This window comes from Echeneis naucrates, chromosome 13 (genome assembly GCF_900963305.1).
Source record: "Echeneis naucrates chromosome 13, fEcheNa1.1, whole genome shotgun sequence".
Lineage (NCBI taxonomy): Eukaryota > Metazoa > Chordata > Actinopteri > Carangiformes > Echeneidae > Echeneis > Echeneis naucrates.
This window is the reverse complement of record NC_042523.1, coordinates 13,021,460-13,048,224: the sequence shown is the minus strand read 5'-3', so window position 1 is coordinate 13,048,224 and position 26,765 is coordinate 13,021,460. Positions and strand designations below refer to the sequence as shown.

At 43.0% G+C, this 26,765-nt stretch overlaps 1 protein-coding gene across 1 annotated transcript; it reads right to left on the bottom strand.

The window, feature by feature from the left end:
- Positions 1 to 833: 833 nt before the first annotated feature.
- Positions 834 to 26,765, bottom strand: npas1 (neuronal PAS domain protein 1). Its single transcript, XM_029517950.1, has 11 exons — positions 26,671 to 26,765; positions 25,004 to 25,242; positions 13,035 to 13,102; positions 10,984 to 11,073; positions 5,117 to 5,291; positions 4,862 to 4,974; positions 4,172 to 4,368; positions 3,915 to 4,021; positions 3,578 to 3,725; positions 2,283 to 2,399; positions 834 to 2,187 (listed from the first exon to the last, which is right to left on the bottom strand). The coding sequence occupies exons 1-11, from the start codon at positions 26,763 to 26,765 to the stop codon at positions 1,086 to 1,088; spliced, it is 2,451 nt and encodes an 816-aa protein (XP_029373810.1). The 3' UTR covers positions 834 to 1,085.

Sequence of the window (26,765 nt, the reverse complement as noted above, 5' to 3'; positions counted from 1 at the left end):
AAAAAACATTTTTAGAAAATGTACTCTTCTGTCCAGTAACATTTCCCCTGTTAAAAACGTCCTCTGATTTTTTTTAAGAGAATAACAGAAGCAAAATATTTGGACGATACTGTGCATCCAATAAGACTGTTCTCTGTCTAGACACATTTTCACCTGTTTTATCTTGCTCAAAAATCAATACAATCCTTAAAAAGAAAACAAGAATATGGCTTTCATACATGAACACAATCGCAGCATCATACAGAATATACTATAATTAATACTCAAGTTAAACAAATGAAATTCCTATAATGAAACAAAAATAGCATTCAGTCTGCATTGCATTTAATTCCCTTATATATAATGGAATGTCTGGGACTGCATTATTCATATTTTTGTCCCAACAGTGTGCTTTAAGTATGCCTGACTGATGAATACTTGGATTTATTATTATTATTATCATTATCATTATCTTGAATCTCAATACAAAAACACCACAGGACTGTCTCCATCTATTTTATTGGAAACCCTATAATCAAAGTCTCACATGGATGTCATGTGAGAGATTTGAGAGTATTTGATTTTAATACTGCAATAATAAAAATTTATATTCCAAAGTCACTCCCATTTCTACACACACATGACCATCTCTTGCTACTATCTTCAGGGTTAATTGGGTTAATTGGGGTGACAGTGAGGATGGTGAGAGCTGAGGGTCTTTATGGTTTTGTCTCTATATACAATATGGCTTCTCTGAGTGGAAGAGACACAGAAATCAACACAGTCATCTAGAGAAAGACATGGAGCAGAGTTCATTATTGTTGTAGAGAAGAAAAGTCTCGAGGGACACAGAGTCAAAAGTTTTCATGTCCCATTTTCTTTGAGAATCACTGTCACTTGTCCACAATAGCAAGACACAATAATTCCCTATGGCAGCGACTTGTCACATACTTTAGATCTCAGTTATGCAACTCATTGTCCAATTAGTAACGTCCTTAGAGGCTTAATGTCCTGACACTTCTGTCTGTCCTGCCCTTTTCAACATTGTTTCTTCCTGTTCTGCCACCCTGCTCCATCCTTCCTTTTCATCTTCTCCTCTTGCCCCCTCAGTCCTCTTCGGAGCCTGCAGCCCCCCTCAGTCCATTCATACAGAAGGGCAGGCCGGAGGAAAAAGGGCTGTCAGATGGGGAAAAACCACTGAAGGGTGGAAGGCCGGCCAGCCGCTGTAGGTGGGGGAAGAAGGCAGGCGGGGGTCCCTTGTGGTGGTCAGAGCGTAGCTGCAGGCCATCGCTGTGTCCTGCGCTGTGGTGATGGTGGGAGGGGGGCAGTTCAGGTGGAGCGTAGCGGATAGTGCTGGGGGCGTAGAGGCTCTGCGGACCCTGTGGGCCGAGGGCGAGGGGGTGGAAGAGGACCCGCCCCGCAGCACCGCCTGCAGCCAGTCTCTGGAGCAGCTCAAAGTCAGGACCACTACCTCCACCACCGCTGCCACCACTGCCCCGACTGACCACCCCCGACACAATCCTCTCCTCACGGGGCAGCGGGGAGGACACAGACATGGTGGGGGACAAAGCAGGGGATGGGGGAGTGAACAAACCTTTCGGAGGGGCCTCACTGCTAGAAGAAGAGTCGGGGATTGGGGTGGTCGGGCTGTCACCATTGAGGCTGCTGGAGGGGGTATGTGTGTGTGAGGGTTGGGACTGGGTGTTGTGTGAAGTGGAGGTTTGTGTGTGCGACCCCCAGCGCCCCCCAATGTTCAGGGTGTCATGTTCAGTCTTGATGCTGGGGCTACCAGACAGAGGAGAGGGGGTCACAATACTCTTCAGCTGCTGGATCACAGCCCGGCCGTTATGTGCCCTCCCTCCCCTCTCCCCCCTAGTCGGAGTGCCCCCCCCCCTACTCTGCTTACCCCCTCCCCCACCTTCTTCTTCTTTCAGTCTGTCACTATCTCCCCCTTGGTCCCACTCAGTTTCTTCCTCTTCCTCTCCCTCACTTTCACTTGCCGGGTCAGAGGAGGCTGATACACTCTCCTCGGCGTGACGGAGTTCTTCCAGTCTCCGTCGTGTTTCGGGAGGAGCACCCTCAGGGTCGGACCCCAACAGCCGCTTCCTCCGGTCCTCTGATTGGATCGCAGTCGCTGTGAATTTCTCTCTACCTTTAGTGTCATGGTCACTCTTCCCCAATGAGCCTTTCACAGGCTGTGAGCCTGAGGGGGAAGGGAGATTTTTATGATAAGGAGACACACAGGCAGGTATTTCAGTGTGTCAGTGGGCATCATGGGAAGGCTCTAATATGTGTGTAGCATCCTACCTCGGGCCTGCGGGGAGCTGTCGGTGGGAGAGGAGCTCACTCGGAGTCTCTCCGCTCGAAGACTCTCTGGTAGCTGCAGCAGATCCAGGGGAGTGTCAGGCAACTCTGTTCGACTGGATGGATAAAGGGATGAATAAATGTGAAAATGTGAAAGAAAAAAGAGAGGGAGAAAAGATGGACATATACTAAAACAATCAGCTACCACTTACAGGCACTTATAGGCTTAAAAAAAACACTAGAGCAGTGATGATTTCAGTGAATACTTAGAGATGGCAACAACATATAATCAGCCTAATAACAACCCCCAATAGCCAAACACCCTTCTAACCTTCACCTGACACACACCCAGTTCTATTAACAAAAGCCCTACAACACATACACAAGCCCTGACACATGCAAACACACACATAGGCCCCACCCTTTAAGACACACACACACACGCACACAATACCCCACTCAGCAACCCACCTATACAGTTAAGCCCAGACAAGGAGGAGGTTGTTGGAGAAGTTAATGAGCTCTTGTAATTACAGCACTAATTAACTAAAACACCATTCAGCCCCAAAATTCTGACATCCATTTGTTGTAATTATATAGCTTCAGTCCAATTAGCATTGAAATGCAGCCTACTCCTCTTGTTTTTGTCTGACTGCTCGGTAGCTGTGCCCACATTTTTATTAAGGTCTGTGTTTGTGCGTGCAAATCGTGCGTATCTTGTGAGTAAATTAGCATCAGTATCTGAGTGTGTGTATGTTTGTGTGCATGTGTGTGTTTACCGAAGAATAATTTTTGAGGTTACTTGCAGTTGTTGTGTGTCTGTGGTGAAAATAAATAAAGGAAAACTAATACCACATTAAGACAGTTCAGAAAATTTAAACAGACCAAATTCACATAATAAATATGTATGGCTGTTCACAGACGGCTGAAAACTACTCACATCTATGACAGAGTGACATTTACTCTCATATTTAACATATAATATATAATTATATAATTATATTAGATATTATATATAATATAAACCAAAAAAGTCAATAAACAGTCATTTTTAAAATGTACAAAATAAAAACATTTAACATATAATAACAGTTTTTAATGATTTTAACAGACCCTGGTGTGTGCTTCACTTTAATTAATCAATATTTTGAAAGCATACTCTTCAGTTTTTTCAAACATTAGATGGAGTCTCACGCATCCAATAATCTCTTCATTTCATCGTCTCTCTCTTCAAAGGATCTCTGAACACATAAACTGGGCTAACAGATTGCGGCTCTGCTGCGGTTACACTGACCTCAGGACATAGTTGACCCAGATGACGTTGCGTTCGTGAGGGGCTTTGTGGTTGATGGACACGGTAGCAGTGGACTGGATCCACAAGTAGCCTCCTCTCCTCTGGAGCCACCGATAGTAACCTGTCACTACCTGGCCTTTCCTCAGCACTGAGGAGAGCAGAGGAGAGGCTTCTTATTGGTTTGGCAGTTCATTATAATGGCAGCAGAGGGCGCCTATCACAAAATGACTGAAGGAGATTTCAACAGGCTCTCCTGGGCCGTTAAGTTCGGGAACCGAGAAAAATCTGGAGAGCATGGATCGGTGTCATACATAACATGTCTATGAATGTGACTCACAATCTTCATGGCTTTGCCGAAGGTTTTCCAGATCTTCCACATGGATGAAATGGTAGCAGGTGTGACCCACCACCTCTGCTGGGGTCAAATCCATATAATCTGAGATCCTGTACAAAAATTATATAAACTTTTTTAACAAACAGAAACAAACAAGTCTTAAACTTAAAGTCTAAAACTGTCCAGGTTGCATGTGATAAGAAGAAAGCAAGCACCACCTAAAAACCGCAGTGACATTTATGCATACTCAAAGCCCTTACCTGTTCTCACAGTATGTGACCTGGAGGTCCATGTTTACTCGGAAGACAAACATATGGCTTTCCATGCGGACTTCGTTAAGCGTGGAGGGCGGGAGTGTGTGCGCCAGGGCCACCAAACCCATCGGTCGACGCACTGAACGTGCGGAGCCTGGCACCAGTGCGGGCCGGCAGCGGATTCGTCCGGTCACATGGATTACCTGACAAACACACAGAGCATCACACTATGTATTCCGCACACACAGCCTTTTTTGCAGGATGAAAAAAAGGAACATCGTGGAATTTGAACTGCTTGACGTGTTGCAAGACAGCTACATGATTTAGGAAGAAGGAAATAATACAAAAAGAAATATAAGACTTGCCCATATACATTTCACATAAACCCAATACAAAGACAAATTCTAAGCTAAAAAAGGCAGCAGCAATGGTATCACAGCAGTGAGTGCAGTAAATTGTCTGTTATATGCAGCAGTCCAGTGTGAAATAAGGTCACAGCCATAAAACACAATGAAAACGACCACCTTGACAGTGCTTTGAAACACTGGCGGCGCAAAACAAAATGACAAGGGTCTACTTGTTATTTCACCAACCCCAAGAACAAGCAGGTGAAAGTTAAAGTCTGCATAAACCATGGCATGTTTTTTTTTTTTTTTTAATGAGAAACAATTCTTTTTCTTTTCACACATTCAGTACCTTGTATCCAGAAGACTTGACATGCAGACCTCTTTTGGTGAGCGTGGACTTCATGCGAATGAAGAAACCACGGTCAGGAGGATCGTCTGCAGGAGAGTGAGGACTAGACGGAGCTGCTGGGGAGGAAAGGACAGGTCTAAACAAAACTCACTTTGTCTTACTTTGGTTTTGTTGTTTTGATGACAGTAAGTGAGTTTAGTGAGTGTAACAAAGATGATCGGTTTTCTCTCTGGAAAGTGACAAGATTATCAGTACCGGGCTCAGGGGTGCCAGCCAGAGAGGAGGCGGATGCGGAGCTGGAAGCACTCTCGGGGGCCGTGTGGCAGCCGGCCTCGGCCCTCAGATGTGGCCTGATTCCCAGTCGCTCAGCCATCTCGACGTGGTCCGCTGGGTGGATATAGTCAAATACACTGCTGCCAGTCAGCTCCACCTGAGGAGAAACACATACACTGATCAAAAACAGAAGCTTAGGGCATCAACACACGAGCAAGTGCTCACACACACGGCACAGAGGAAAAATCAATAGATGTTATGACAGGAAAATGAAAATGCTGCTCTGGGTTACAACTCAACAAGGTGTGTGGAGGTTGTAAGACATTCCCAAACACACACACACTTGCACACACATTTAAGTCTAGTCTCAGAGGACTGAGTGACTACAGTATTACACAAATAAAAGCAGGGGAGATAAAAATCAATTGTATTTGCTGATTAAAAACAGGTGAACTCTAAGTATCTCCAAAGGTCACATTACTATTCTTCTTATTCTCTGTGTCCCTCCCTGCTCCTTCATTCAGTAGCAGTCTGTTTCCAGCAGGCATAAAGAGCACTGCAACAGCTCTATATGATCCTATCATCATAATGCATCATAGTCGCATCTCTAATCATTTAAACGTAATAATGGCGCTGCTCTTGCATGACATCCATAAACGCAGCACAATCGAAGTAGGTGTGATTCCATCTGAAGTTGTATAAATGAGTGTGTGTCTGTGTGTGTGTGTGTTGGGGATGTGGGGGGACATGCTTACACACATGTATGAGGCTTCCATTACATCTGTGAATAAGTGTGTGTGTCTGTGCATGTGTGTGCCAATACCATTCCATCTGATAAAGCCGTGGCTGCAGCAGCCTCACACCCTTGTCTGTAGGACACAGCCATTTATTACCGGATTAGAGCCATTTACTGCAGGCTTTATGGGAGCTTCAGCAGGCCCTCAAGGACATCAGAGCCGAGGAGATGAAGAAGGAGAATGGGGAAGGTGGGAGTGGAGGCATGAGAGTGATGCACAATGAGTGAACAGAGAGGGCTAAAGATGGAGGAAACCCACTGGGTGAGGGAGCATAAAGGAAGAGATAGAGATTCTTCGTCCCAGACATTCAGGTCTTAATCTCTGGGGGTATGCCCTGTGGGTGTTTTGTTTGTTTGTTTGTTTGTTTGTTTTATCAACTGTTATAAAAACATTATTAAACACTTGATCTGATAAGCACCATGCACAGTCCTTTTCCTATATACCAAAAATACATGTTACAATTTAGTGACCCCTGCACCTGTTCTGATATAAATATAAAAATCTGAAGGCGCATGCCATGTTATCACATCCTGGGTTCAACTCCGAGCCAGGGACCTATGTTCCATTCATGAATGCTTAGTTAAAACTCAAGAAACAGCTGGCGTGTAAAGACTTTCTAGTTAAAAATTCTCTATTGACCTTTTGCCACCACAGTACTAATATACATGTATATCAAACCCTACTTGGGCTCCACCTTTTTTTCTTCATACACCTGTTGGAATAATAGCATTAAAAAAATTAATCTTTATTTGGCAATGATGCTGCAGATAAACAATACACACAGGAAAAGTTACTGAACAGTAATTAACTGAAGACAATGGACTCATATCACATACTAAATTTGTAATTTTTTGAAACATACTTTTCTTGCTTGATGGCGTTTCAGTCCAACAGCCACTCCCTTATATCTCTGTTTTTGGTCTCTACCACCTCCTATGGGAAATATTTAGTCAAATACATATATTTTTTAAATAGAACTGTACTGGTCCGTATTGTTGAAAGCTGTAAAAAGGGTTGAAACATTAACAACGCAGAGCTCTAAATTATTTTTTTTCTCTCTCTGATCATGTGTCTCATGATTTTGCAGATTTAACATTAGCAATGTAATTATTCTGTGATGGGTTTTTCTGCTGCATTCCTTTTGATTCTGACATCAAAATTCAAAATTAAAAGTTCACTTCTTGGCATTAAGAAGCTGGATTTTTGGGTAGTAAACGGTCAGGGTTGCTTTCTAAAACTCACAATGACCACTGCATTGGGCATCTTTTACTACTGATTATACAAAGTTATCTGTGTCGGTCTGTTTGACCTGTCTGTCTTTGTGCCTGGGGATAAGGTGCCTGTATTTCATAAATAGCAATTTCTGTGCAAAGGGAATTCTTGTCATTTTTAAACAAGGACTAAATTTACCTCCGCTCAGAACACTAGACCAGCCATCTGAAAGAGACACAATCCCCTGGCCCTGTGGTATTGGAAAACAAGGTAGAGAGACAAACAGGTCCTTATGGGCTTTACCCGGCTTAAGACCTATCCGAATACTATCACTCCATCACAAGAAGGAGGGAGGGAGTGAAAAAAGATCAGACAGAAATGAGAGGATGAGAAAGAGAAGGAGCGATTGAGAGGATGAGTCAGGCTCAGACATAAAAACAGGTATAGAATGTGGCGCGAAGGGAGATGTGAGGAGAGACCAAGATCATTCAAATTCACTGAGTGTGTGTGTGTGTGAGAGAGAGAGGGTCAGTGCACGCGTATTTGTGTCTATGCAAGTGCACAGCGTGCCTGTGTTTCCCTGCGTATGCGACTAGACTGTCTGTTTTTGTCTCCATGCGTCCCTGCGTGTCAATGTTTGTGTGAGTAGTTGTCTGTCAGTGCATCTGCGTGAATATGTGTGTGTGTATGTGTGTTTGCAGACATGCACGTGCATGTATGTACGTTGGTGTGGTGGGAATGGGGGAGTAGGAGGAGGGCAGCGAGCAGGGGAAGGAGAGACATGATATAAATAATAGCAGGGGGCTTTAATATGTATGAGGCATCCGGGCAGTGGTCCACAACACACTCTCAGCCCTCAGCCCTCACTGACTGATGGGAGAGGAGAGAGGGAAGGAGGGAGGGGGAGAGGGAGGAGGGGTGGTGGGGGCTGCATACTAACCATTCCCAGATCAATTCTCTCCTCCCTCAATCTACCATCCTTCCTCCCTTCTCTTTACCCCATTTATCCCTTTCCTTTCTCCTCCCAGCCCCGACTCTTACTTCTCCATCCTTTCCGTCTCTCCTCCTGAAGATTCGTAATTTTTTTCCAGCCTTTGTTTCCACTTTCACTGATCCACCCATCCTTCTCTTGCTTCGACCATTTACTCTCCCCCTTGTTTGCCATGACGTTCCCAGCATATCTGTGTGCTTCCGGCCGGACCCGGTGAAAAGTGAAATGATACCTGCCAGAGCCAGGGGAGTAGGCGGCAGGCTGTGCCCTTGGTCAAGGTGTCTGACCTGGGCTAAGCCGGCTAAGCAACCCCCCTGTCTGGGGAACAACCCAGGGTGTAAGCCAGGGCAGAGGGGTCAGACAGGGGGGACAGGAGATGGCAGGGCAGGGGCGGTCCACAGGGGCGACATGCCCTCCAAAGCAAACCACAAGTTACACTTTTCACTCCACACATCATTTGTTTGTCTGTCCTTCCTCTCTCCCCTGTGTCGTCCAACACAAAATGTTTCCAAGTGTTTTTCTCCATCCCACAATTTCTTTCTCTCCCTTTTTGTGTGTGTGTGTGTGTTTTTCATTCTCACTGTTTGTGTCCATAAACACACTATACACTCTCTTTCATATATCCTCTAAGTCATTCTCTCTGCCCTTTCTTGCTGGCATAAAACCTCTCAGTCCCGCCCATTCTCATCTTTTCGGGAAGGTAAATGTGGCGTTGTATGTTCAAGGTTTTGAACGTAATCTTCGATCATAAATAATTTCATTAGAATGCTGATGGCTTATTGCCTGTTTGAGTAGATGTGATGGGTTAGGCCATCTGCTCAGCTGATAAGAACAGCTCTGTTTTATTAGCATCTCCACCAAAGCCTTGGCTGCCTTGTTTACCTAGGCAGTCCCAGGGCGAATTTCATTCCTCTTGCACATTTAAACTCTATTTACACACTCACACTCTCGCTCCCCTCTTTACCACTGTCTCTCTTTCTTTCCCCCTTTGCTCTCTTTTATTTTCTTTTCCTCTTGTGATTGTCTGTCTGGTTCTCTTCATTTCTCCGCGTCTCCCCTTTTGTTCCATCCTCTAGTTTCCACAACTCTGTCTTCACTGTTTGTCTTGTCTTTTTTTAATCTGTATATGTGAGTGAGTACTAATTGTATGTGTCTTTAAAAAGTGAAAAGTCAAGAAACTCTTGTCCCTATCTTCAATTGATGTTGAATGCGTGCGTCAGTTTAAAGGATAGGCTTTTTTTTTACTTTGGCATACAATATTCACATGTCCAAATAAATTCCAATATAGCTGATGTATTCATACTTCCTCCACACATTAGCCGTGGAGATATCTCTCTCTGTAGTTACCAGTGTTCCTGGTCTCTCTCTTCTGGAATCAGTCAGCTTAAGCCTTGTTCTCTACCAGGAATCTAGAGCATCTAAAGGAATCCTTATTCACAACTTCACATATGTTTTCTGAACCACATCATTCAAAATTAAAATATTATCATTCCAATGTCTCCTATCAAATGATGAGACACAAATGCAAACAAGATGACATGTGGCATATAACTAAGGAGCAATATTTTCGACACAACACATGCATGCACAATTCATCCATCTGTGCAGTGCATTGGTGTCATCGATGGCTGAAATGTACGGCAGCACTTTCAAAGCTGTACAGTAGGTATCTATGGTGGGACACCTGGCATCCCTTAAACAGCAAACTACATTATTCAGCGCAAAAATTCATTCTCAAGTTGGGGCAGAAATATTTGACAACTCAAATTCACTTGGTCCTTCTGGTCGCATTAAAATCTGCATCATGTCCTGGAACCAAACTTAACTGTGGCTGCCAGGAGGTATTGCTCTGCCATAGCTCAGCAGGAGAGCTCTCCCAATATTACATTCATACATTAGTTATTTCATACTAAAGCCACTAACTTTGGAAGACACCAACCTGATTTGTCTCCACTACATTACATTTGTGTTTATCCAAAACGGAGGCTGTATGCTCATCTCTTACGGTGCAGTCATGTCATGTGGCTAAGTCAGTCATGCTGCTACTTAGCCAGCGAAGACCACAGCAACCAACTGGTTTTTCAATCTGCTCAATCGAAGCAGATATCCAAATGAAAGAATTTGTTCTGTTATTGTCACATCTCCCCTTCTTTCTCTCTATCTCCCTCTTTCTCCCATGCTATACTGATTCCTTTTATTTTGAAACACCTCTCTCTTATCACACCTCCACCGGTCACCCCCCCCGCCCCCAAACACACACACACACACACACACACACCCCTTTCTCTCTCTGGCTGTCTCTATCTATCTTCCCATCCCCCTTGGTGTTTTTCCCCCTCCCTACAATCAATGTGGCTTTTAAGATGCCTATCGATTTGTTCCCCTAGACAGGCCCAGCGCGCTGGGGCGACACTTTGATTGCTGGGCCAGTAATTACTGTTATTATTTATGCATCTGGGCAAAATGGCAGGACTTAACATTCACAGTACAAGAGGCCAGAGGCAATCAACAGAGGTGAGCACCTGGAGAGGGAGAGAGGACGGGCGAGAGAGGTAGAGAAAGACAGAGAGTAGCATTGCCCCCGTGAGAGTTGCACTCCAGAGATGAGCACAGTCAAAGATATTCTCACAAACGCACGCACGCGTGCACAGACACACATACACACACACACACACACAGTCATGGGAGGGGATATGAAAGCAGTATGTGCCTGTGTAAGCAGGAGTCAGGCACATGTGTGCAAATCCAATGGAATACGAAGGCTTTCTAGTGTGTGTGTGTGTGTGTGTGTGTGTGTGTGTGTGTGCGTGTGTGCGTGTGTGTGTGTGTGTGAGATGAGGTTGTCTTACCTGTGAGAGTCCCAGGTAGATAGAAACTGTTTCTGAGATGTAGAGGAACCGTCCCTCCTGGCTGACCACAAACACAAAGCCATCCAGAGACTGTGCACATAAAACACACACACACACAGCACACACACACACGACATATCCACCGATAAACACACACCCACATGCATACACATAAAGGCAAACAGAAACAAGACAGACAAATTAGAGCAATTAGTGTGTATCGAACAAATTAAAATGAGCTAGAGAACAAACAACCTGTCACCCCTCGGCCTCCTTTCTTCTCTCAATTCACAAGTGCCCTCACTCACAAACATATACACACAGACACACACTCTTGTGCACACACGCAGAAATGTGAACAGACATAAAGCAACTCCCATGCAAGTTGCAGCTACACACAACAGCTGTCAACAAGCACTGCATTACTAAACACACAGAAAGCCGCACTTCGACAAAAATGCAATGTGTGCAGGCCTACACACACACACACACACACACAGGCACTCAGAGATTCAAACAAAAACATACACAAACGTACATGAGTAAATGGAGCAGGGATGCACGAGGAACTGAGCTTATAGGGCAGAGCTGTTTCAATCAGCTGTAATAAACTTGAGCCAAAGCTTTGTCCTTTATCTTCAGATGCACACACACACACCTGGACACTTGTACAGACGCAAACACAGATGTAATCAGAGTCATTACATCCTGCGGTGATTCTAATGAGAAGAGAAAGGTATACAGCAGGCCCATTAGGGAGGACTGCTTCAGAGAATAATGTTAATCGTCATAACAAGCATTCAGGAGTGAGCCAATACAGCCTCACACACAAACACACTCACACACTCACACACACACACACACATACACAGAGACCAGCGCCACTTTGCTCTAGAAGAATGATTGCTATTTTGGCGGCCCAGTGCTTAAAGTGGCGGAGGTAATTTATGCAACTGACACATCCAGTATGCAAATGTGTGGCCTGGGTGCGGGGTGTCGTGTGTCGTGGCAAGGAGAAACCAGCCGCCTGAATGTCGGAGAACTAAAGTGCAATTATCAGGCTATTACGGCGGGAGGACAACTGGGAGGGAAGAATCATACAGTTTTTCTGGAGCGTTAATTTGATTTCTATCAGCGCCATTCCCTCAGCCTCCCTTCCACTTTAAAATGCCGGAGGAGAGCAGACATATGTAACAATTCTTTGTTTTACCACAAGCCTCTCACTTGAGTCTCTTTTCCCTCTTCTTTTTTCCAGTCTCTGTTCCCACTCCTACCTGTTTCCTACCTAATCCCTCCAAATTTTTCTTTATCCCTCTCCATCTCTCTTTGTACTCCCCACTATTTTTTTCTCCCTCAGCCTCCTCCTAGTCTGAAAGTACTATCTGTGGTGTTACCTTCTTCCCACTTCCTCTGAGTCTTTGTCTCTACATCCTGCATTTCCTCATCCCTGCAGCCCTCCTGCCCCAGAATCCCCCTCAGGCTCCATTCATCTGTCAGCGCAAAAGGGAGGCATTCTTTGGCAGCCAACAATATCGTCCAAGCATCTGAGGTTTATGAGACGTGTGTGTGTGTGTGTGTGTGCGTGCGTGTCTGTGTGTGTCTATGCATGAGCATGTTTTAGGAGTTTGCTTGGAAATGTTAGTCTCATATGTGGCAATGGAGGGAGGGAAGGCTTGAGCTAATACAAATTGTGATCACACAGCACTGACAAACTGCGGCAGGGTGTAATCACTTTAGGGGCGAATGTGCTTTTGTGTCACGGAAAATACTGGATTTGGGATCCATTTGGACAAAAAAAAAAAAAAAAAGTTTCTGTACACAATTTATTAAGGCCCCGTTTTCTATGAAACTATATATAGATTTTAATCGCAAACAAACTGAAAGATTAAGCATTTATAAGGATTAAGAAAATGCTTAAACTAAATAAGCTGTTTCAAAAGCAACTGGATGATCTGAGAAATGTCAAATAAAAACATAAACACATCACATAAAACAAAGTCAATCTAATCATTAAGAAGAAAAAATGAGCGTGTAGATGCTGTAGTCATTACCTGCAGGAGGTGCGCCCCTAGGTGCTGTTCAAACATGTCGGTGGCCAGAGAATGAGATGATCGTCTCACTGCAGAGGAAGAAAGCAAACAGATATCGATTACTGACTTTTGACCATTAAAGTGATTCCCTCTTAGACATTAGTAGACATTTTGACCCCGTTCACACCTGCTGTTATAATATGTCCTGAGTGGCCACTGATCAGATTTCCCCCTGTATGCAAATAGACATATATGTGCTGTTGACTTTGGCCAGCGAGATACGACATACTGGTCTGTTGTCAATGTGTTTACACCGCTGTAATAATGAGACCACATGTAGCCCAGACCATCTCTGAATATGATCTGATCCTCATCCTTCCACTTGTGACTGGGACACCTGAGACAGATATTAATGCCAGGTCTAACGGGGTCTTTGACTTGTCATAGTGGAAAAAGAGTCATAACCCAGATAAGATTCAGGTAAATAGAATCCAATCATCTTTAATTTTTTCATTCGCCCCTGTACTTTTCTTACTGAGACATACTTAAATATATTCCATTGAGAAAGTAATTCATTCCAACTACGGAGTGTGGACGTTTTCAGACCTGTGGTTTTTAGTTCCCTGCTCTGTCTTACTCGCGAGAAACACACGTTCTCTTGCTATCTTAGCACAATCTGTGGAAGCCTCTTATTTTCTCACAGTTTGATAAAACAGCATCTGCTGACTAAGAAAATCCTAAAATGCCACAACAATATTTGTACCTGTCTGTGTCCTTCCATTTAGACCAATGTGTAGTCAAAAAAAAAAAAATGCACCATTAAAAGTAAGTTTGATGTATCATAAATTCACTCTTCTGCATGAGGAGATAACTACAAGAAGAATAAAATCAGTCACAATATGCAGCAGAAGCTAGCAGAAGCTGTGACTGTAAATATTTACTGCAAGATGCAGGAATTATGAATCTAATTTAATCAGCTGATCATTTTCTCCACTTTAGAACAAGTCGATGCAGCTGAGGCATATTAGTAACACTGCACAATGAGCTGCAAATGTGACTCCTTCAGCAGGGAGGTTTGTAATAATGCTACATTTCTGTGACATCTCTGAATCTGGACTAAAGAAAAGTGAAACTTGAACCAATGATGTCTGAGAAACAGAAGAATTGACTGAAGCAGCTGTGTGTGTCTAAAACAACTGAGCATAAGGACTGGTGCGTTTCGACGCACAACGCTCAATCACCAACAGACACATAAATGAAAACACACATGCAGACACACACACACTCACAGTGTCTGCATCACCACTCTTAATGCATCCCAAACACAAGCTATCAGAGCTGCTTCAGTGCCAAAGTGGAGCTGTTTACCAAGGCAATTACAATCCAAATAGAGTTGGAGGTGGTTAGGCAGGTGGGGGTGGGGGGGGTGAAGATAGGTTCGAGAGCCGCAGAGAGGGTACGGCAGAGAAAATGAGAAAACACTAAGGAAGGTGAGAGTGATCACTTTCCCCAAAGCAAATGCAGACACCAGGGGCTACAGCAATGTGGAAGAATAATTTAGCAATCAGCCTTATATACTGTTTTATGACAAAAAAAACTATGTGATGGTGTATGCACTACAAGTGTGGAAAATATTATCTCACTCCAACAAGGCTGCTTTTGAACACAATGTTCCCTATCTGGAAGACACAAATTCTGTGTTTACCAAATGTTCGCATTTTTGTGTGTGGCCGTCCAAGACCGTATGAATTTGTGTGTGTGAGTCTGCATGGATGACTCTAAAGATTATCGGATATCTGTGTGCGTGTGTGTGTGTTTGTCACTGCAAGGCTGAGGGAAATCAATACACGTTATGACAGGAAAATGAAAGCGCTGCTCTAGGTTACAACTGAACACAGAGGGAGGGGGTCAGAAAATATACACACACACGCACACACACACACACACATCACAACGCCCAGCTGCCTGCTTGTAATGTGAACTCAGTGAATAGAAGAGGGAGGCATTCCATTAGAGCAATAGACATACACACACACAGACACATGCACACACACACATGCACACACGACTAATACACACAGCAATGTACAGACTACAGAGTGGCAACATGGCCTCCGATTAAACAACACAAATACCCACACACACACACACACACAAACTCACGCGCGCACACAAACACATAAATACAGAGTTGCCGGACAAAGCCACAGTGGCATTGTGAGATTGGGGTCCCCCTGTGTGACAGAGTGTGAATATAAATAAGGCAAGTCCATTCAGAGCAATGAAAGGGGGTCTGGTGCTGGGACCCTTCAGCCTAGCCAGTCGCTGCCTGGAGGGGGATGGGGAGCCCATCTCGCTCTCTGCCTGCCTGTCAGGCTCCCTTGTGGGGCTGCATTGGAGCTGCATCACTGGGGAGTCTGGAGGAAGCAACCCCCATCCTGACCATGTGAGGATGAATGAGAGGATTCACATACATATACACACATCATGATGTTGGTCCGTGATTGCTGTGGGACTGAAAAGCTATAGGAGTGTGTGTGTGTCCTGATTTTCACAGCACACATCCCTGGAGGAGTGAAGGTGATGGTGGGTGATCAGTAGTGCTGAGCAGTGTCAGCGGGACGAAGGAAATGCTGGGTGTGACATGAGGCCAGGAGGGCTGATGGATGAGTTTACACACACACACATACGTGCACGCGCACACAAACACACACAGGAATACACAGAGGACCATTTATTAAAGACTGCCAGCGTACAATAGGGTGGCCAGGAAACCAAAACACTGGACTTGGTGTGGGTGTGGGTGTGTGTGTGTGTGTGTGTGTGGACACATACACAAAATTGTGCACATCTAAAGAGTGAGTCTCACAGCGGTGTTGGTATCTCACCCTGAGAACAAAGCTCCTTCTGTAGCAGAGCTGTAAACCTCTACCTCTGTGTGTGTGTGTGTGAGATGGAGTGATTGTGTGATTCTGTATCCATCCTTAGTTTATATCCCTCCTGAAAAATCTTTTTTTATTAATAAAGTAATTTAGTGAGTTAGAGATCAGTCACTGCCAGTCATTTCAAATGAAATTTCAGTTTTTGGTCTTTTGAACATTAAGCAAGCTATCGGTACAGATATGAGAATGAGGCAACATTCACACAACAATGTCAGATGGGACAATGCAAATGAGCTTAGTAGTGCAGCCAGATTACTTTTGGAGTTAAAGCTTAAGTAATGATCTAACTAACGATCCTGAAGTTTTTAGCCACAGTAGCAGTAGCATCAAAAGTTGACCAGGCAGTTAAATTATCAAACAGGCTTTTTGGATGAGAAATCAGCACCATTTTTCAAAAACACCCATCATTCTTCAAGATTGAATTAATGTACTTACTTAGTTATACTTAGTATGCTGTTATCATGTTTAAGCAGTTTTTTTCTTGTGCAGTAAGCAGTGCATGTATTAAATAAAATTTGGCTGTTGCTTTTTTGTTTTTATGAAACCAGAAGAAACCATACGTGGAGGAGAAGGTGGAGCTGTGGAAGAGTGTCGGGTGGGTCTGATCTGCTCTGCGATATATCCTGATTTTCAGGCAGGCTGCCATAGAGCCGTGCCTTATGCACTGTCTACTTAAGAATCAACATCTTGTTTCATTAAAGAAAACTTAAAACTTATGATTCGAGAGCATTGACTTGTGAAGAAACTGATTACTGATAAACACATGAAATGTCGGGTTAGATGGCCGTGGAGTCTCCTCCTGATGGTCGGTACATATAACGCAGGTTTAAGTCTGTTCAGCATTAGTCTAACTGGACAGCTGTATAGATATTTACGTACTGTCTTCTACTTTGCTATGAAGACAGTGTAAAGCTCCATTGCATGATAACACCACACGACTGTTGATCGGGGCTGCAGAATCTCTATGGCATGACCGGGGTGTACATTTGTGTGCACACATACTTCAATAGAAGAATTTTGTATTTTTCCACAGCTCTGCTAGTGGTCAGAAATTCCACAGGGTAAAATGTAATATGAGTTGTTGCCAGTATTGGCCACGCTACTTTAAAAGCAGTAATTAGTTATAGTAAGTACTACTCTGAAAAAGCAACTGAGTTAAAAAAATACATGTATATTTTTTTCCCCCTGTAATGGAACTTTAAACTCATCTGCTTGGTCATGCTGTCAGTAATGGTGTTTATTTTAAGGCTGTTATTCTCATCACTGGTGATTAATCCATTGAATTAAAACATACTTAAATTTATTCAAAAGATAAAAGTCAGAAATTTACCCCCGCTATCCACTAGGCTCATTCACAGTAGGAGGATTTTTCAGGCGGAAGTAGAGATCTCATTCTGCAGTTTTCAGACTCAGCTGCACCGCACGTTGCACTTCACACAGCAATTCTTTTTGGCCTCTTGCAGTTTTATAAAGCACAAGCAGCAGGGCTTTTTTGCCCAAGACAGTAATGTAACAATATGACCTGACTGAAGGATACAGTCCAAATTGCAAGCATGTCGACGTTTAAATCATTTTTGTGCTTTGTGCTTTCTGTGCAATTCAATTTAAATGAAAAAAATTGATTAGTTTAAAATGTTTAGTTTTCGTTTCAATTTGAGTTTTCATCAATGTAGAAAGGTGTGTGTGAGAGACATAGCCTTTTCAAAATTGCATAGATTGCATAAAGGTCAGAGGTCGAAAAGAAACAAAGCATGCAGCTGCTAAATGCTTCTTGTGCAGCTTTCTGTTTTTTCAAAGTTCATGTTCACTGACCAAATGTGGTCTGGATGATAAGTAATTGTGCTCAGCTGGACAAGAATACATTTTTTTCTGTTGTGCTCACATTTGGTTTTACCTCCATCAAGTGAATGAGAAAGTCTCTTGGCTTGTTTACAACCTGTCTGATTGCCTGATGACTCATTCCTTACCCCAGTCTGACTTTGTTCCCTTTTGTTGCCATTTTCTCTTTTCTCAGCAGTCACCTCAGTGAGTATGGTGTTATCACGGCAAGAGTACAGAAAACACAGAAAATAATTTGATATTTTTAAACGGGTTCATGTGAACATACATTTTCCATTTGAACATTTGCTTCCTCATACATGCCTGTAATTATACATATTCCTGTGTACAGGCCTGGATGCAGGCCCGTGTGTGTATTTAAGATCTCTGATTGCTTCTTTTCGTTACACTCCCATTCCATTAGCTTTCCAGGACTCTGCTGCTGTGTGGATTAATTTCATTGTGGGAATAGAAGACAGAATGGGACAGGCTGTGATCGGACATGTTAATTATAGTCTGACTCACAGGTCAATTTTCAGGGTCTCCCAAGCGCTCCTCAAGAAGAAAAGATAGAAATTTCATTTGAATGATTTTCATTATACCTCTGTCTAATACATAATTTAGTCCCAGTTAAGTCCATGAGTAATGGCCGCACATACATGAATGCTCACCGAAATGCCCCCCCACCTGCATTCCTCCATGCAAGTTACACACACACAGACATCATCTTCCCTTCCTCCCCCACAGTGTCAACCTTTTTAACCAAGTTAAGATGTTGCCATGGGAACCAAACAGATAACGCACTGACCCCCTCAACCCCTGTCTTCTTATCCGTCTTTGTCTCTCAAGTTTGGCTCTGCCGCCGTAGTTTCACCCTTTCAAAAAAAGAGCCCAATCACCTGCCAAGTTGTTTACTACCATCCAAATGTGACGTTGGGGCCGTTCGACAGACAGAGAGATAAAGAGTGACCCTAATCGTAGCGTCCTTCTGTGTCGCAATTATCTTCTCACTCTATCCCTCCCTCCATCTCTCCTCTATCTCTTTCCATCTCTCCTCTGTCACTCCCTCACTCCTTTTGCAGTCGAACATAATTTGAGTGCAATTAACTTCCCTTAAAAGCCCCAGCTGCTTTAAACGCTGTGAATTAAAGGGGAAGCAGACGAAGGGAGACCACAAAAAGAGGTGGGGGAGAAAGAAGAGAGGTGAGGGAGATGGAGGCAATGTAAGAGCGGAAACTAGGCAGAGAGAGAGAGAGGGAGTCGAGGCAGAGTGAAAGTCAATGTCGCCAACACTCGGGAGAAGAGAGGTGTGTTTGACCTCACTAACACAGACAGTGAAACACTTCAGCTGGCCCTATTGCTGGCAATGAGTTGTCGTTGTACTGTACTCAATAATAGTGGGAGAGCCTCACCAGCTCAATCCAATACAAGTTGAGTTATGAAGCAAAATTGACACCAAAGACATTAATAAACCAAAAAAGTTGTTACGATGTAAATATTTACAAAGAATGGATTCATACTAATCAAGACTGCTCGGTTTAACACACTTAAATTGTAGAAATTTTAAGATAATTACAACTTTTACTTTCATAGGATATAAGTTATTTATCAGCATGACATATAATTTGTTTAGTTTTTATTTTAACTACTCTGCAGGCTAATGAAAGTAAAATAAATGAAGTAAAATAAAAAGCCTACTGCTGAAATGCTAAATTCATGTTTGCTTACATGATTTCTTTTGATAAAAAAAAAAGAATCAGCATTGGTCAGCATTGATGGTGGCACGGCAGCATTGCTGTCGCTTCATAACCAGAACGTTGTGGGTTCGGTTCCCGGGCCTGGGGAGTTTGCACCCTCCTGTGCCTGTGTGGGTTTCCTCCCACCGTCCAAAGACATCATGTTTGGGTTAATTGGTGACTCTAAATTGTCTGAGTGTGAGTGTCTCTGTCTGTCTCTGTGTGTTGGCCCTGTGATGGACTGGTGACCTGTCCAGGGTGTGAGCTGGGAACGGATAAGCGGTAGAACACGAACGAATGGGTTTTTAGTTTTTTTTTCCATTTCCAAACATTAATATTGAGACAAAACAAGCAGTCAGATGATTTATAAGTTTTAAACATTAACTTGACTTGGCTAGCTGTGGACGGCATGACAGTAACGTCACCCCTGGGTGTGGTCACAGTCATATTAGACCCACCTCTTAACATTACTAAGTGTGATTTCAGGACTAAAATATACAAACACTGCTTTTCAGAATTTGCTTTTTAGTTTCTCTTTTAATAAATCTTATGCTATCATCACAAGTTTGTTGAGAGAAAACAAAACTGACAGTATTGTCATTCTTCAAACATATTATCAGCATCTAATATTGGTTCCTGTTCCCAGATCTCAGCAATTAGTGATAGCAGTAGAAATGACATCAAGAGCTAAAAAATGAAGTGCCTGGCCCCAAATAAATTTGAATTATCCTTTAAGAAGGCAAAAATGTATTACAAAATATTTCTTAACATAATCTCATCTTTTCTCTGGAACAAATCCACTACGTGGATTAGGAAATCATACTGCAGAGACACCAGGCAACGGGGGCTGGGTGTTGTTACACTAACTAGGGTGTCACGATTTTTCCAAAATAATACACCGCAGGCTGTTTGTAATCCACTGCTTCCACGTCGATGCTCTGCACACCATTAGATTATCTTGTCAAAAGTATGATTTCAGATCTCACTTCAAGTAAAAACTCATGCTGTCTATTAGAGCCACTGCTTTGTTTCCACCACATCTTACAGACTGATGAAGGGGAGGGAACTAAGGTGTGTAAGAGAAGGCTATCAAGAAAAAATTAAACAAGTTCGACAGAGGACTGGACTGCAAATACTGACACCAAAAATATAGCATTCACTGCAAGAAATAGTCTCTTCTTTGAATCACCTCAGGTTACAGTCAGCTAAGGACTTTCTGAAGGCCGTCAGCAGTTTCAGAAATTCTGTAAAATGTCCATCAGTGATGGTTTACAGCAGTTTAAGCTATTACATGGTTTCAGACTTTCCTCCTGCAAAAATCAGCCCTTTGTTTGTGCAGCATGTAATTATGTCAACACAGAACTATGATACAGGAGAGTTGTACAAAAGTGATTCCTATATGGAGGTAGCTGTTGTTTTGATTATCTGCTACCCCACTAAAATGATCGCCAAATCTTGAGAAAGTAGGCATATTAGTACTTGCTAGTCCCTATTTGAATTTTCCTAATATTCACAGTGAGGAGATTCCTTCCAGACCCAGGAATCAAATTATTTGTGACAGTATGATATGATAGCACCGCAGGTAGAGCTCTGCTTAAACACTAGTACATTGTAAAAGTGTTGAAAAATATTTGGGCCCGTCACAAGCCATAAAAACTTAAATAGTTTCAGATGAAACATTTCAATCTCTGGAAGCTTTTCCTCTCAGCAAGCCCAAAAAATGCTGAAGCTAAACAATAAGTGAAGGCTCCTTGAATCTCCATCTCTCATTTTTTTTTCCGGTTGCTTTGTTTTGTTCTATTGTGAGTGCGTGCATCTATTCATGTGTTTGGCTTATTGCATTGTTGTCACGTTGATTGACCTGATTGGGGTATTTGTGTGCCGAGTGCATGTGTTAGAAAAGCTCAATAAGATGATTCCAGAATAAACAAAGGGCAGGGAAAATGTATATATATAAAAAAAAAACTAAATAGCACCCCCAAAGCAAAATTTACTCAATACAGAGAGGTTTTGAAATATAAATGATTTCAAATAAAACGGTTCAGTCCTTGAATGCACTGTGCAAATAGGTACACACAAATGCATGCACTCACAGAAGAAGGAGAATGAACATCATGGGTCATTTTACTTTTCCTCCCTTCAGCCTTTCCTTTTCATTTGTTCCTTCCTTCCATAATCTACCCCCCCCCCCCCCACACACACACACACAACCAACCCCCCCCCATCCTCTCCTGCTCTCTCAATCTCTCTCTCTCTGTGAAGGTCATGCAATTGATTTTCCTCTGTCTATTCATTTTTCAAGACTGGCTTTGAAACGTGGGAAGCAGACAAAAGCCACATTGGCCCCTCCCCTTTGCTCCATCCCTCTCCTCTCTTCCACCCTCCACCTTCGCTCCTTCTCCGTTGCCCCTCGCCCATCCAAAACCCTTGGAAAACAGGGAGTGTGGACGAATGCAACCTTCCCCCCACCGCCGTCTCTCCACTCTCCTCTCCTTCCTCCTTCCACCCCTCTTTTCTCCCATTATTCCTTCTAGATTTGTCCCTTCCCCTCCTCTCCATCCTCTCCCTTTCAGCTGGATCTCTGACCACATTCCACTAACAGAATTAAAGTCATGCATCATACTTAAAACCATGCCAATGCATTGTGGGTGGACTTGTTCAAGCTGATGTCCAAATTAGCATAGCATTTTCAGCCTTGGCTCTGCTGAGACTGTGTGACCTGCTTGTAAAAAACTTTTAAAAAGAATATGCACACATTAGATCCCGACCCAGTGGAAGAAATGCTGGAGATAATTCAGACCCGAACGCCATCCACAGCTGGCATGCGTTTAATTAATTGTTTTCCACGACCTTCACACAACTGCTACAGGGTTCTATATATTTACAGTTTAGTCCATATTTGTACACGAGTAACAGCATACAGCACATCTGTCTTTATACCACACCTTCAGCTCCTGCACAGGATAGACCAGCTGCCTGCAAACCTGCTTTTAAGGGAAGGTTTGTGCTATCAAGGCCAAGGAAAACTGGAACGCTGAGGCAAAACAATTTGCTATGTGTAGAGCACAGTCAAGGCCATGGCTGTGTGTTAGAGTATGGGTGTCACTCAGATTGTGCAACACTGTAAGGCAGAAACCTCTGTAGTTTCTAAGAACCGACAATAACCTGTAACATCAAATAATGACACCTATGAGTTGGTGTTCCTGACAAGAGGACGCTAAAAAATCTGCATCTTTTCACAATTGGATAGTAAACCTTTGCTGAGTCATTAGGAAAACCTTGATACATTAAACAATTTAGACAGAGGGAATAGTTCTGTCAAGCTGATCTTTGATCAGAACTTTGCTAATCTTGACTACTCAGCTAAACATATGTATGGTGTCTGATGTAGAATGAAAGAGATGTTCAATCCTTTAGAGAATTCACAAAAGTGATATAAAAAAGTAGCAGTGGTGGTTGCATGTATGTATGTTACACATACACCACACAAGAAAAAAGCGTTCTTCCTACATTTCCCATAATTCAGCCAATGTCGTTTTTCATTAGATACCAAGTCTATTATTGTCAATTCTACGAACTCCAGGATCAACACTGACTCAGGCTTTCTGTTCTGAATGTGAAATCTCCTTTCACATTTAGTGGTAGAGCTTATGTAGCTGTAAAATCAGTGCAGTGCCCCTTTAAGGAGTTTATATTATATGTAATATGACTTTTTTATTACTTAAGTACAGCACGACTGCACAATCGATACCCAGTCAAAGTTATATTATCAAAACTATTATATCCCCTCGGGAATGTGAAGTGAACATTGTGATAATAAAAGCCACTTAAGTCACGCACAACATACTATTAACATGACTGTTTTTGAGGATTTTTTTGATAATATTTCTCTAAATTAGACAAGATCAGCCACACACACACACACACACACACACAAGCATACACAAACACACGCCTCTAATTGTACTGTAGCTGCATCATTTCCCCCTCAGTAATAGTAGCAATTAGACAGGCTGTATAATTACACTGTCCTCGTTATATAGTTAATTTCTGTAATTACAAATCGCAATAGTTTCCTCCCTCTTTGTATCATCTATCTCCCTCTCTTTTGCACACACAAACACACACGCACACACACAAACTCACAAACAACACACACGAGCCTGTAGATGGTCTTCACGTGATTATATGCACATGTATGTTTATAAGTTTGTGACGTGTGCTCACATACACAACAGCTCTAATTACAGTCACTAATAGCGGACTGGATAATTGTCCCTGTCCCAACAGAATATTTGTGGTGTGTGGCGTGGGTGGGGGGGCAAATCAGACCACTGAGGACTTGCTTTTGATTGAGAGAGAGGCAGACATTTCAGTGATTCACATCCACTGGAAACAACATCAGTATTATCTCTGAACTGCAGGAATCAACAGTAGAGAAATGATCCATCACAGATTATTCATTTCACCCTGATATGCTGATAAAAAATAATATTCATGACAAATTTATGAAAATTTTAAACAATTAAAATAATTTCCAACCAGTACTGTAGTCAAGATTAGTAAAGAAGAAGAAGAGAAGTAATAAGGCCATGAGTCAAGGTCCCATTAAATCCAAGAAAAGTGGGACCAGAAAAGTTTGACTAGGGAACAACAAACGGTCCTGAACATTTGTATTATTGGAATTGCTACATTTTACTATTATTTGTGATGCTGTTTCGCGCCCCCTCCAGGCTGCAAGGTAGAATTAATGGGTTGGAGATTTGCAGTATAATTCCTTTCTTAGATGAATCAAGAATCAAGAAATCTATCGTGATTATAGTGACTCTTTCTTTGAACCTTTTGCAAAAACTTTTAACGTTTTTTTATGCGCAAACTCAAATTCTGAGGGAAAGTACCTGAGGACATGATTTCAGCGTCCATAGCAGTGATGGCCTGGTTCCTTCTAATTGTGTGTTCCAACACAATGCATTACAAATTGTGGTGATGGCCTTGATTGCATCAATGGAAAGGTGTGATTAGGCGCAAATTTGCCAGGGGCAAAGATGTATCCACACAAGCTGACAAAGTTTCAACTCGGCTGAAGCATTTGCATGTATCCTGAGGCTTTTTGTATCTGCGTCATGAACATACAAAGAGGCGAGGAGATAACAAAGAGAACCAGAGTTCCTGGTGTGCTCTGAAAGTAATCAGCAGCTGAGCTGAACACAAACACACTGGCACAAATGCCCGCAGACACGGTCGGTGCTTCTACAGTGAACATACTTGGAACATTTGCTGTCTGTGGTGATCAAACACAAGTGGTCCAGCTGCCAAATTTGTGCAAATGCACTGAGGCAGGATTCTACGGTTTTCTGAAGTTTTTAGATATGGTACATATTCCCTTCAGTTCTGAAAAAACCTTTGCAAAATGCAATGAAAATCTATCTTCATGCAACATGAACATGAATGAACCAATCTAATCTGTCCTGATAGGTGTTCCTTTTTGGCTCACCTTTACTGCAGTTGCTGTCGCCCTCCAGCAGAGGGCTCCAGGGCGGGTCCCCCTGGCTGGCAAAAGTTCGCATGTGCAGGTAGCTGATGGTTAGCCGGATGACAGAGGCTTTATCCAGTTGGCTGGTAATGGCCCCAGGCAGAGGCAGCATCTTAGCCAGCTCGAAGAACTCAAAATTCTCCTTCCCCCGTCGTGAACGAGCCGCATTGCGAGACTTCTCTTTACGCAGGTTCTGGAGACTGGGAGTTGAAGGGTGTGTTAAGGATGGAAAAGACAAGGGGGTAAAGAGATGGAGAGAGGAGCGAGGAAAACGTGAAAGAAATATATAAATGCAGGGATGAAAGAAAAGAAGGCAGAAGGCCAGAGAGAATAGTCTGAATCAGCACTGTGTGAGATGAAAGAAAGGAGGATAACATAATGGCCACTTTCTGACCACCTGTTGATTGATTCATGCTCTGTATAAATGACCTGAACATCAATCTTGAAAACTCATTTCATAAATACATATGATGGTAATGGCTCCTGCAATTCAAGTGAAACAATCTCAATCCTGACCCGTCTCTTGCAGATTGGCCTGGTAATTACAGACAAACTCCTGTCTTCTATCTGGCAACGCGCAGTTGTGATAATGCCATTTGCGGCAAAATCCATTCGTGAACACATACACACAATCACACACAAGCTGTCATGGTCTAGCTCTCACTTTACCTCCCGCCCTCCCTCACTCTCTCCTTCATCTGATCCCAGGCCAGTGAGCTGAAGCTGCGATTGAGGGATCAATAGGAGAGAGAGGGGCAGAGTGACAGAGGGGAGCTGGGGCTCAGGTAGAGTGTCTCTCTGATTGGGTATTGACTCTCTTCAATAAGGCCTGAGTGGTGGAATTATGTTGTCACAGCCACTTCACAATTTGTGTCAGTGCTGCACTGGTATAAAGTGTGTGTGTGTGTGTGTGTGTATGTGTGTGTGTGTATGTGGTGCATACGTTCATGTACATGCAATGTATGAGAGAGAGAGAGAGAGAGAGAGAGAGAGAGAGAGATTAGAGCGAGACGAGGGGTCTCTATCGCCTGTGTCTGCATTGTTGATTCTTATCCACAGTAATGTGTGAGTGTCTGCGAAATTAAAAGAAAGTAAGTGAGAGAAAGAGGGAACTAGTGTGTATGTATACATTTATATATTTAATCAGCTGGCACAGTTACTATTAATATTAAATATCCAAAAAGTGAAAACTGTGTTTTATTTGTGTGCGTGTGGATATTGTGGACTCACAACCCTGCCAGCTTCTGTAACATCTCATTATTATACCGCCTCGACCCCAGCCACCGAGAACAATCAATACACACATATTGATTCTGCTTAGTTTTTATATCCGCCTGTAAATGACTGCCCATTAATAATCTATCCAAATTTACTTAATCCCAGTAAGGGTAGGGGATTCACTGCTCTGACAGGATTGGCAGGTGAGGACCAAAACAGGTTGTGTGTGGCACCTTCTGGATTGTGTCTCATTGATAGGAGGAAATTCTTCAGCCGGTCAATGTGTGCAAGGCTGTTAATGCATAGATTCACCTTGCTGCAATTAATTCATGGGCATGCATGCAGGCTTATACAGTATCAGACAGGGACAGTGTGTGTGTGTGTGTGTGTGTGTGTGTGTGGCTTCTCACCAGGGCAGAGTGGGAGGCTTGGCCAGTAGTCCTTGTAGGAAATCCCATTCCACACTCACACACTTCCCCTCGCTGACAAATGGCATGGTTGCCAT